Source organism: Capricornis sumatraensis, chromosome 14 (assembly GCF_032405125.1).
Source record: "Capricornis sumatraensis isolate serow.1 chromosome 14, serow.2, whole genome shotgun sequence".
Lineage (NCBI taxonomy): Eukaryota > Metazoa > Chordata > Mammalia > Artiodactyla > Bovidae > Capricornis > Capricornis sumatraensis.
In genome coordinates, this window is record NC_091082.1 from 56,596,718 (window position 1) to 56,608,818 (window position 12,101).

At 49.7% G+C, this 12,101-nt stretch overlaps 1 protein-coding gene across 1 annotated transcript in view; it reads left to right on the forward strand.

The window, feature by feature from the left end:
* The first annotated feature begins 3,994 nt into the window (after positions 1–3,994).
* The window catches only part of CEP104 (centrosomal protein 104), a 33,943-nt gene continuing 25,836 nt past the window's right edge, over positions 3,995–12,101 (forward strand). The window contains exon 1 of the mRNA XM_068985993.1: positions 3,995–4,107. Within this exon, the coding sequence (XP_068842094.1) occupies positions 3,995–4,107 (113 nt within the window). The remainder of the gene's footprint in view (positions 4,108–12,101) is intronic.

Sequence of the window (12,101 nt, forward strand, 5' to 3'; positions counted from 1 at the left end):
GGCTCACCCCCGCCTTGTGCGCAGGCGCAGCGCGACGGGGGCGGGGTCGCGCACGCGCGGCGGCCCGGGCGGGCCCGCCTGGTTGTCATGAGAGCGGCGGCCGCGGCCCGGGCGATGGGCGCTGGCCGCCGCGGCTGCTCCTCGACTGCCACCGCCACTGCGGCTCGGGGGTGCGGGCCGGCCCGGGGCGGCGGTGGAGGCGTTGCCTGAGCTCCGCAGAGGGTGCGGCGCTGCCGAGGGCCGGCGGAGATCCTGAGTCTTGCGAGTGTCCTGACAGGTACTTGAGCGGGCCAGGGCGGGACCGACGTGCGGGGTTTGGAGCGGCGGGGCCGGGTCCACACGGGCCTCCGTGGGCGCGGCCCGCGCGCTGCGTCACCGCCCGGGCGGCCCGCGGCGCCTGCGCTCGGTTCCTGCGTTGGGCGGCTGCGCGAGCCCAGCGACCCCGACTCCGTGCGGGCGAGGTGGGAAGGAGTCGGCTCTTGAACCTCTTCTGCTCCGAGGACTCTCTGCGGCACTTGCGAACCTTGAGGTTGCTGCACCAAAAGCCATTTAACTGTGTGCCATTTACCATAAACCGTTTAACTGTGTACTAACATTTTCGTAAGAAAAAAGTGAGTACAAGTTTGTCTCCTAAGCCTTGTAGCAAGACATTTGGAAGTTGCTGAATTGTTTCAGCGTAACGTAGCTATCCAATTTCCCTGGTGCAGAGTGAAAAGCTGACTCCGCAGGGATGCCGGAGATGGAGCTGGCGCTGGTTGTGGGGAGAGGACCTCCGCACCCGGCTAGCTGGGGCCCGACCGAGCTCCGGTTCCCCCCAAAATGTTAATGATGAATTTTGTAGTTCCTGATATTAGTGTCCTCAGTGACACCCCAGGTCTCTTACAGAAGACTTGAAGGATTATGCGGAAAAGATTCTAGGGTACAGGGTGGAAGGAGGTGGCCGATAAAAGAATCCTTTTCAAATACCCAAACCGAGGTAATAACGTTGCCTCTGCCATTCCTCTTCACTTCTCCTACCTGGCTCCTAGATTCCAGGGCTGTGTTTGGGATTCATTGAAGCCGCATTGTATAGTGGACACAGCCTTTATTCCGATTTAAAGGGCCCCATTTCTGAGTCTTAGCGCCATGGCCGAGGGTATTGGTCAAGATCAGAGACTGGAGCTTGAGCAGCCTTAGGACAAACCCTGCCTGCGTGGCTTCATAGCTGATGATCCTGGGCCAGGCCTCTCTGTGCCTCAGATTCATCTCTACATCAGGACTGTCAGAACTGTCATGAGGGTGTAAACGTGTATCTGCATGGAGACACACGGTGTGAGGATGTCGGTCTGTACGCACATAGCAAGATGAATAAATAGCATTTCAGATCTGCAGAATTTCAGGGTACATAGTCACACTCAGGTGAGAATATTGAATAGATAACCTCTTTTGTTCAAGGTGGGATAGACAGTAACAGCACCTTTAAAGGTGCTGGAAGGATGTGGGGAATCCCCAGCACAGGGCTCTCACTCTGAGCTTCAATAAGTTTGGCTGGACTTTAGAATCTACCACAGGAAGAGAGGGTTAGAAAGGCAGATTGGGCTTGAGTAGGGTCCCTCAGGCGGGGCAGTGCTCCAGGTCGAGAGGCCTGGCCACTGTCTTAAGAGGGGATGTATTCAGTCATCCTTCCAAAGGTGGGGCCAGTGACACTTGGCACAGAGGGTGGACTTAGAAGTAGATGGGCTGGGGGAGGTATGGAGACTGATGGGAAAGTCAGCCCTGGCTGTGAGCCTGAACCCTAGTGCGTGGGAGGAGCTGCAGGCTGGGCGAGACTGGTGCCCGTCTGGCGCTGGAGCTGGAACACAGGCCACGCTCTGCAGTTGCTGTGGATTATGTCACACACGTCCATTTTCTGTGCCTGCATTTCATCAGTTTCTGGGTTAGTTTGATGTTCCTCTACTATCCTGTGACATCCTTCAGCGAGCTTTGTATACCAAATGACTGGGATTTTTAATAGTGGTATCTCTTTCTGTTTTTAATGCATTTGTTCATATAGTCCAAGAAACCTTAGCAAGTGCCTCCCAGTAATTAATTTGTCGACATAGTCCTTTTCAGGGTATCAATAACAGTCAGAGGAGGATCCAGATCCATCCCGAGCACGTTAAAACAAGCGTGTCTTACGTGGGGTGTGCTCATGCGTCACCGCCTCCTGAAAATCTCAGTTAATAGTGTGTCCCACCCCAGAGAACCTTCTGGAGAAGCCTTTATCCTCTGTGTTTTTGAGGGCTCTTGGTTGCATACTGACCCTTCAGCCAAACTGGCCAACTGCAGAGCATCGACGGCCTTAGTAACTGGGGAGTCAGTGGGAGTCTGTGAGTCCTTTGGGCTTTAAGTCCTGATGCTTACAAGGTGGGGGTGCCTGCCTCTCTCAACACTGCTTCCCCATGTCAGCCCCACCCCCTGCCCAGAGCTCCCCGCTACTCTAGCAGCCACCCTCCTCCCAACTCTTACCCCCTACCCCTGATGCTGTGCTGCAGCTCAGCCCCTGCAGCAGAGTCCTGGGACTGAGCAGCTTGGTCCTGTTCTCATGGCTCCTGAGGAGGACGTGGAAGTCTTGAACTGGCCGAGCTGGGAAACATGCCCCACAGGCAGGGGCTGAGGGGTGCAGGGTGTGGGGAGGGCGGAATCATGGAGGGAAATAGGGATTGCGGTGCTGTTTTCAAAGGAATGGGCAGAGCTGGACATCATTACAGCCACGCTCAACATGATGGTAGGTAGCTGTGAGCCAAGCCAGGTGCGATTTTTTTCTCCTGAGAGAAAAAAATCATCCAGGCAATACTTACCCATCTCCCCACCGCTGGCCACACACCCTGGCTCCAGGAGCACGGTTGTGCACGGAAGGTTCTGTCTGTGGTTCTGCTCTCCCTCTGCTGGTCAGCGTTTTCATGTAGCAATGATTATGCTGTTGATTAAACGGCCCCCTTTCCCGCTTATCTTTGTATAGCTGTTTAACACACTGATTTATTAGTTTTCTAACTAATTTGAAAGACTTTGTATTCATATCTTAGCAAATGACCTTGTTTTTCAGAGTAACACAAACTGGATGAATTAAAGCCACAGAGATACATTCTGGAGGCCAAAAGTCCAAAATCAAGGTGCACGTGTGTAGGGCCACAGCCCCTGTGCAGATCCTCCTGGCCCCTCCCAGCTCTGATGTCCAGGTGGTCCTGGTGCATGTGCAGGGCCACGCCCCCTCTGCAGATCTCCTGGCCCCTCCCAGCTCTGGTGTCCAGGTGGTCCTGGTGCACTTGTACAGGGCCACAGCCCCTCTGCAGACCCCTTCTGGGCCCTCCCAGCTCTGGTGTCCAGGTGGTCCTGGTGCACTTGTACAGGGCCACAGCCCCTCTGCAGACCCCTCCTGGCCCCTCCCAGCTCTGGTGTCCAGCAGGGCCACACCCCCCTCTGCAGAACCCATCCTGGCCCTCCCAGCTTAGGTGTCTGGGGGTCTTGATGGCCTTGGCTTGTAGGTGTGTTGCTGCAGCTGCTTGGCCCTTGTCACTTGGCTCCTGTCTGTGTGTGTCCCTGTCTCTTTACTGATAAGGACACAGTCGTGTTGAAGCAGGGCCCTCGCTACTCCCATAAGACGTCCTCTTAACTTGCACACTGTTCCTAGATGTCCTGTCAGTGGTCCTGGGAGTGAGGGCTTCAGAGCGCTTTGGGGACACAGTGCAGCCCACAGTGCTGCTCAAGCTCTTTGGACATGTTAGTGTATTTGGGAAAAGTCATGGTAACTTGAATGATACTCTTAAGTAATATCAGAGGTGCCTTAGAAATTACATAATGGGAACTAGACTGTTTCAAAGCAATGGGACAGTCTGACTGGGCTGTGAATTGCTTATGTGTTAGCGAGGCGAGAACTAACACATAAGTGACACTCGTGACGGTGTCACTGTGTGCCCCCGAGCCCCCCGATTTTGAAGCCATCTCTCCTGCTCTCGCACACAGCCTGGCTCACAGAATGCCCCACAAGATCGGATTCGTCGTCGTCAGCTCATCTGGACACGAAGACGGCTTCAGTGCCCGGGAACTGATGATCCACGCACCGACCGTCAGCGGGTGGAGGTCACCAAGGTGGGCGGGATGAGGGGCCGTGGAGGGTGGGTCATCAGGGGTACGTGGACTCTCTTGGTCTAAGTGCTAATGTTGTTACAACTCAGACACAGGACCATGCAAGTGTGGGGTTGTGCTGCCGCCTCAGCCATCTAGTTACATGCTGGACTCTTTTCTTTCTATTTTTAATGAAAATTTGTTAAAACTTTTCCTCTATAACTTTACCCCACATTCACTTAAGTGTGCACATACAGAAAAGTAGAAGGAGAACTGCCTGCACACTCCGCCCCCCACCCCCCTGCCCCCCACACACACCCAGTTCCCTGCTTGAGGGCCAGTCTGCATTCTCTGTGCTGGGTGGTAAGGATTTTGCATCTCACTGCTGTTGTGTAACATAGGACCTCAACCCAGAAAGTCTCTTTAAGATTCCTCTGGAATGTTTATTTGTACACCTTTAAAAATGCTCGTTACTTGAGTGATGTAACACTAGTGAGTGTTTTTCAGAAACGTATTCCCGAGAAGCCTTCTTTCTTCCCCAAAGGTGGGGCAGAGTTGGTTATTGGGCTGCCCTGGGGCTTGGTCGGGCTTCCTGGATGTTGTCAGCGTCAGCCGCCTGAGGCTGCTCGCCTCCAGGGTCTGCGCTTCTCGAGCCTAGTGTTCCAGGTGCCAGGAGAAGGCTGACTGTTGCTCCTAAGTCATGAGCGTGTGAATCTGTGTGACATTTACACTCAGTCATGTGCTCGTGACTTACATTTACTCAGGAGGTATGTTGCTGAAAAGTTGAATGCAAATCCCATTTAAAATTCAGACGCATTTTCCTCTCGGAGTTTTTAAGAAATGATTATGTAAAACAAAATTTAAAGTAACGTGACAGTTCCAAATTGTATGACGGTTCTGACCCACGACCCTGGGCCTGAAGGTAGCCAGCTGAACAAATGAAAGGACCAGGGAATATCAGGTGAAAATTTTTTGCAACCAGTGCACTTGCTCCCTGATTTTGTGTAATTGGGTTTCTACCTCTCCTGGAACATTTTTCCATGTGCAGTAGGCGGTATTTGCTGTCGTTCCAACACCTCCTTACTCAGCAAATCGGTAACTGGGGAATATGTACTCTTTAGCCAGTAAGTTAAGTGATCGCCACTGGGTGGCTACTCCTGTGGCTGTGGAATCGGCCAGCTCTTCTAATGGTGGGAAGAGGTTTCTAATCATGTTCGTTGGCACCTACTCTGATGGGAGGAGAAGGACCCTCCCTACAGAGGCAAACCCAGGGTCCTCTACTGTGCCTCCGAGAAGCTCCATGTAAGGCAGCTAAGGAGGTTTAATGGGGTGGACCCATTGGGGGTGGGGGGGTTTATTTTGTTATGAAGAGAAAGTAGAACAGCGAATATAGCAAAAGCGCACTGTTTTTTTACACTCCAGCTGTGGAGACGACGAGGTGTCCAAGCACAGGGCCATTACCAGGACTTCCACATGTGAAAGAGTAGCCAGGAGGAGATGTAGGACCCCCTCCTCAGGAGCAGCATTTGTGGACTCGTTTGTCCATATCAAGGAGTCATTAGCATCATTCAGCCAAGCCTCAAATACGACGTTATCACATAGTGAGAGTCTTCCTAAATACAGGGGTATGACAGCCAGCTTACACACAGTCTGACTCGCGTCGGCTGCTCCAGTGTCGTCTGCATGTATATCCAAGAGAGCTTGAATTAAGCCACAGAACAGGGGCACATGGATTTCGTATTCTCACCTTATAAGAGGGCCCTACAGAACAGTTAGGTACAGAGTGGCATTGGGATTCCAGAGAAGGTACATACAGGGTGAGTAAGGGGTCGCTGCTGTCATGGACAGGTCGTTTCTGGTGATAACTCCAGCAATCAGAGAGCACCCTTCTTTCACAGTAGATTGGGAAATGCATACACAAGTCTGTCCAAGAGAGAGAAGGGGAAATGAAGTAAGAAGCAATGGTGAGAAAAGGGCATATGGGCCTGGCCAGTCTTGGCCATCCGTCTCGTCAGATGTTGTCTGCTTCCATTCCTGGAAATTGGTGCTTTCACATCACCACTCGTTGGTGTGCAGGGCCATCCACTCAGGGCTTGGTGCTCTCTCTAGGTGTGACGTGAATCCAGGAGCTTAGCCGCACAAGGGTTGGTTAGCAGTACCTGATGGGGCCTTTCCAGTGAGGTTGAAGGGAGTCCTTCTGGGGTGTCTTTTCCAGAAGGTGAGATCTCTAGGCTGCAAGGTGTGACGCTCACAGCAATCGTCTCCCGGGAACCTGCTGTGAGAAGGCTATGCTATTAAAGCACGATCACTGTCAGTGGGAGCAGTAAGGCTCGTGCAGTATTGAAGCACGTCTCTGTTTATCAGCTGTAGGTCAGAAGAGGCAGGACTGGCTGTCCTGGGCATCCTCTGACCATCTCAATGGGTGAGTGTTTGAGTTCCCAAAGGGGTTGATCTGGGGGTTTATAGGGACCAACAGCGATGCTTTTGGCCAAGGTATTTGGAAGGTCTCTAGAAATGAAGCTTCCCTGATGGCTCAGGCAATAAAGCGTCTATCTACGATGTGCGAGACCCGGGTTCAATCCCCGGGTTGGGAAGATCCCTTGGAGAAGGAAATGGCAATCCACTCCAGTACTATTGCCTGGAAAATCTCATGGACGGAGGAGCCTGGTAGGCTACAGTCCATGGGGTTGCAAAGAGTCGGACATGACTGAGCAACTTCACATTCATGTACAAACGTTGCCAGTTGGGTCTTAATAATGTCATTAATGCATTAGATTAGCCCTGTGGATTGAGAATGGTAAGACAGTAAAAGTGTAAAACCGACCAGACAGCACAGACACACCTGTCCAAGTGTTCAGCTACTGAAGTTCAAGGGGTTCCCCAGGTGTAGATGGTCTTTTCTAACAGGATCTCAGTCACAGAAGAAGCAGTAGCCTTTCTACAGGGGAAAGTTTCAGTCCAGTGAGAAAACATGCAGCTCATAACTAAACATGTTTATGTCCCTGAGATGGGAACAGCTGAATAAAATCCCTTTGCCGGGCCTCACATGGCCCATGAGCAGTTTAATGCAGTGCAGACAGGCTTTCCTGGATTAAGTTTCAGACAGATGAACAAGTAAGGGGGTCGCTTTTCACAACCTTATTAATATCGTCCCTCCAATACTGGCTCGTGAGCTCTGTCATTTTTGCCAGTAGACCAGTGGCATCATGCGTGTACAGTGGGCAGTGATGGGGACTCTGGAGCTTCTGCTAGGACCAGATTGTGGTTTGGCCCAAACCAAGAGTTCTCTTTTTTATCAAGCCAACAGTTATTCAGTTCCCAATATTGTTTTTCCTTTTCTGGGGCCAGTTGTTGGGCATTTCTAGTCAGTGTTCCCAAATTGTCCTCTGGGGCACATGGGGCTGTCTCTTTGGACCACGATAGAGGTTTAGCCAGAGGTTCCTTTGAGAGCAGCATTTTGGCAGAAACGCCAGCAAGGTCATTTCCTTTTACTTCCAGGGAGTCGAGTCAGGAATGCCCAGGGACCTTGACAGCAGCCAGAGCAGGTGGCATGAGTATGACATCTAATAAATCTCAGACATAAGAGCCATTTTAAACTTTATTCCCATCAGAGGTAAGTCAAGCTTGCTGTTTCCATATCGTCCCAAAGTCATGGGCAACTGCACAGGCATACAGGCTCTGAGTATGAACGCCGGTGGTTTTGCCCGTGGCTGCACCACGAGCTCCAGTGAGAGGGTGTGCTTCCTCCTGTTGGGCTGAAGCAGCCACGGGTATCGGTGCTGCCTTGACAGTTTCAAGAGGCGCTGCGACAGCAGCCCCACGTGGTGATGCCTTTTCATCCTGTGAATAAGAACCTTAGTAAACCATGGAAAATCTGCGTTGGTCAGAGGAGTCTCCTGTAAGTTACTACAGAGTCAAAGGGGATGTGTCGGTGTGAGCCGTCTGAAGGAGTTTTGTCGGTGAAGCGGGAGAGGAGTAGCAGGGGTGAGGTTATTACAGCAACAGTGAGTTATTCAGGAGCAGTCAGAAGGAGTGTTTCCCAGGAAGTGAGACGGCTAGCAGGCCAGCATGGTGAGGATTCGGGAGAGCTCAACTGCACAGGCTACAGAGATGGTTAGAGGAACCCGGGGATTAGTTTTTGTTGCCCGGAGTGGCTCTGAGACAAGGGGGCTGTCCCCATGGCACAGGGTCCAGCTGTCGGCCATATACCCGATGGGTCGATGATGGTCCCTGTGTTTTGGGGCAAGTACTCCAAAGGTATTCCCCTCCCCCTCATGTCAGAGAGGAAGAAAGGAAACTGAAAGCTGGGATGTCCAAGGGCAGGGCCCTTATTAAACTTCTCTTTAAAGCTCCAAAGGCAATATCATCCTGATCTCCACAAATAAAAGGACCAAGTTTGTTGGTTTTTAGAAAACATATAAGGGCTGGGCCTTAAGAGGGAAATTTGGAATTCAGTTTTGACAGTAGCCAGCTATCCAGAACACCTTGTAATTGGACTGAGTTTCAAGTTTGGGGAAGTTGAGAATACCGTGAACCTTCGGGGATCTAAATGTAGCCTCATTCTAAGATCAGGTGCCCTAAATACTGAATCTCAGTTTGAGCAAATGGCAGTTTTTCCTTAGAGACCTGGTGTCCCTTTAAAAGGTTTAACAAGTGAATGCTGTCTTCCTGTGAAGTTTTAGAGGAGAGCACAGAAGCAAACCGTCCATATGTTTTAACAAAGTAGGGCCTACAGAAAACTTGATTGTCCAGATGAGCCTTTAAGGTTGGAGAAGTAAGGGGGACTTTCAGGGCCTTCCCTGGTGGTCCAGTGGTTAATCTCACCCTCAGGAAGCAGTCCACAGAGCAGTCACAGGGTGATTCTGCTCCTGGTAGGAACGGATGCTGGTCTTAGATGGGTTTAGGGACCACAGGGTGCCAGGGGTAACGACATTGTGGATTCCAGAGATTCTGGACAGACCTCCATCCTCAGCCATTGCATTTCTCATGGGCGAAACAGAATGCTGCAGGGACTGATATGAGCGAGCATGTGGCCCTGGCTTTGAAATCTTCTGCTATGGACTTGATGCCTCTAAGGACCTCTATTTAATTATAAGGTATTGATTAATTCTGGGGAGAAGTTTTGAGGGATATGTTTAAATATTAATGTGAGAACACTGGATTCTGTGAATTTCAGTTGGAGATTTTTCATATAAGGAGAGCAATAGCCGATCCAGTGGTGACCAGTGGTTAGTGTCCTTGAAATCAGCTCTAATACATCTGAGACCGAGCAAGTAAAAGATAGTGGAGGTCATTCAGTTCACCTGGTTGGCTATTTTGATGGCCAACAGTTCAAATTCTAGACCTGTTTCTCCTTTCAGGAGAAAGAAATTCCAGGATGGCACTTTCCTAAGAAATCTCTGCTCCTGCTCGAATAGGGGTGAAAGAACTGAAGGAGAAAAGAGTATGTGTCTCTCAAATGGCCTGAACGAAAGGGAGCAGGTTCCAAGATGGGAACCTTCTGGGGTTCATTAGACATCCCCCGCTTTTTCAGCTGTTCAGCACTCTGAGACAGAAGCTCCCTGAGAGCAGTGGGCTGAGCACCGAGAGTGTGGCTCTGGTCATTGAGGATACAGATTCCTTCCCAGTCCAGAGGGTGGTTTCTCCAAGCCAATTAGGAGGTTTGGGAAGAATCCCTGTGGTTCCTCAAAGCCTGGTGCTTGGGTTAGCAGGACATGGAAAGGTTGTTTGGAGCATGGAAGGCGCCTGCAGTGCTTAAGCCCTAAAGGTCTTCCCCCCACTCCCCACAATGTCCTGGCTTTTTGCAGTAATAGCAGAGACTAGGGTTTTTTTGTTTGTTTGTTTGGAGGTGTGACGGGGGCTCTATTTGTTGAAGATTAAGGATGTTAGTGGCTTTCCTTTTGGTTGAATCATCCAGGGCTCAAACAAGCTGATCTACCAAAGTAACCAGACCTGGAGTGGACATTGTTTTCCATTCTATTCTGGTCCTTTTAACTGAAAGAGAATCCCCATTCAGCCCATTCATGAATACAAAGTTGGAGGCAACCCAAGTGGATTCAATATCCAAAAGAAGACCCGACATTCTCAAGTCAACTATAGTGGTCGTGAGCAGGGTTTATAAGTTTCTGCATGCAAGCCTGAATTTTGTTCCAATCATCAGGATTAAGAAAACCTTTGGAAACTGTTCAGTGAAAATTTCTAGCAAGTTCTTGGGTTTCCTGCTGTCAGTCAGCATCTGTTTCTCCAAATCCTTTTCAGGATTTTCCCATCAGGCAAGTTTCACGCAACGTCAGTCCTGACGGACATAAACCTGAGAAGCTAGGTTGCTAAGTTCAGAAGTGTACTGGACTCCTCAGCAAACACATGGGGTTCCTCAGTTCCTTTGGGAACATCTCTGACTGTAGCTCAAAGTTCTCAGCTTTAGTCCAGGGACCATTAAGAAGAACCCAGGGGTTTAGCATCTGGACCCCTAGAAGGCTAGGCTTTCAAGGGGCAGGATTTAAGTTCAGGGAAGGGAGAAATGGGGAGGGTTTTGGAGAAAAAGGAAAGTTCAGCCAGATGGGTGGGGGGTTGCAGAGGAGTGGAGGATGAGCAGAGGGGGAGGGAAGGTGGCACAGGGTAGGGGGAGGGACCTCAGAACCCATCTTGTCTTCTTTCAATTGCTTGTTCACCCCCACTATTTCTGCTTTATTGACTGTGCCAAAGCCTTTGACTGTGTGGATCACAGTATACTGTGGAAAATTCTGAAAGAGATGGGAATACCAGACCACCTGACCTGCCTCTTGAGAAACCTATATGCAGGTCAGGAAGCAACAATTAGAACTGCATGTGGAACAGCAGACTGCTTCCAAATAGGAAAAGGAGTACGTCAAGGCTGTATATTGTCACCCTGCTTATTTAACTTCTATGCAGAGTACATCATGAGAAACGCTGGGCTGGAAGAAGCACAAGCTGGAATCAAGATTGCTGGGAGAAATATCAATAACTTCAGATATGCAGATGACACCACCCTTATGGCAGAAAGCTGTTGCTTTAGGGGTTAGAATATACATCCTTAAGTTTAACAGTCTATTTTAAGTTGATACTGAATGAATTCACATGTGATGTGGAAACCTGCAACTTTGATGACTGAGTAATATCCCCTTGTATACATGTACCATATCTTCTTTATCCGTTCCTGCATCTTGGCCGTTGTAAACAGTGCTGCAATGAACACTGGGGTGCATGTATCCTTTTGGATCATGTTTTTCTCTAGGTACATGCCCAGGAGTGGAATTTCAGGGTCGTATGGTAGCTCTAGGTTTAGTTTTTTAAGGAACCTCCATACTGTTCTCCACAGTGTCCATACTAATGTACATTCCCACCTACTGTGTAGGAGGGTTCCCTTCTCTCCACACCTTCCCCAGCATTATAGTTTGTGGATTTTTTTGATGATAACCACTGTGGCTGATGTGCGGCAATGTCTCATTGTAGGTTTGCTTTGCATTGCTCCAATGGTCAGTGGTGCTGAGCATCGTGCGCCTGTCGGCCGTCTGTATGTCCTCTTTGGAGAAAGGTCTGCTCAGGCCTTCTCTGGCTCCATTTTGCATGGGGTTCCCCTTCATTGCTTTTCACAGTGTATTGTCCTTTCTTGTAATCAGTTTGAGGGGTAGTGTTGATTCATCTGTAAACTCTCAATAAGCTACCTTTGAATAGCTAAATCATAGCCTTTTTTTTTTTTTTTTTTTTTTTGGTCGCACTGCATGACTTGCAGGATCTTCATTTCCCAACAGGCATGGACAGGCATCAAACTCTAGCCACAGCAGTAAAAACGTCGAGTCCTAACCACTGTACCACCAGGGAATTCCCATAGCTTTTTTTTTTTTTTGGAAGGGTTTTAAAATACACAATTTCAAAATTTTGTCAGTAGTCTTAGTTTTCCTTAAACAATTTTGTAGTTGTTTTTTTTAATAATAAAGGATTTTTTTTTCACACAGATTACTGTGTCCCTGTGTCTAGAATGGTCTCACCACCAATTA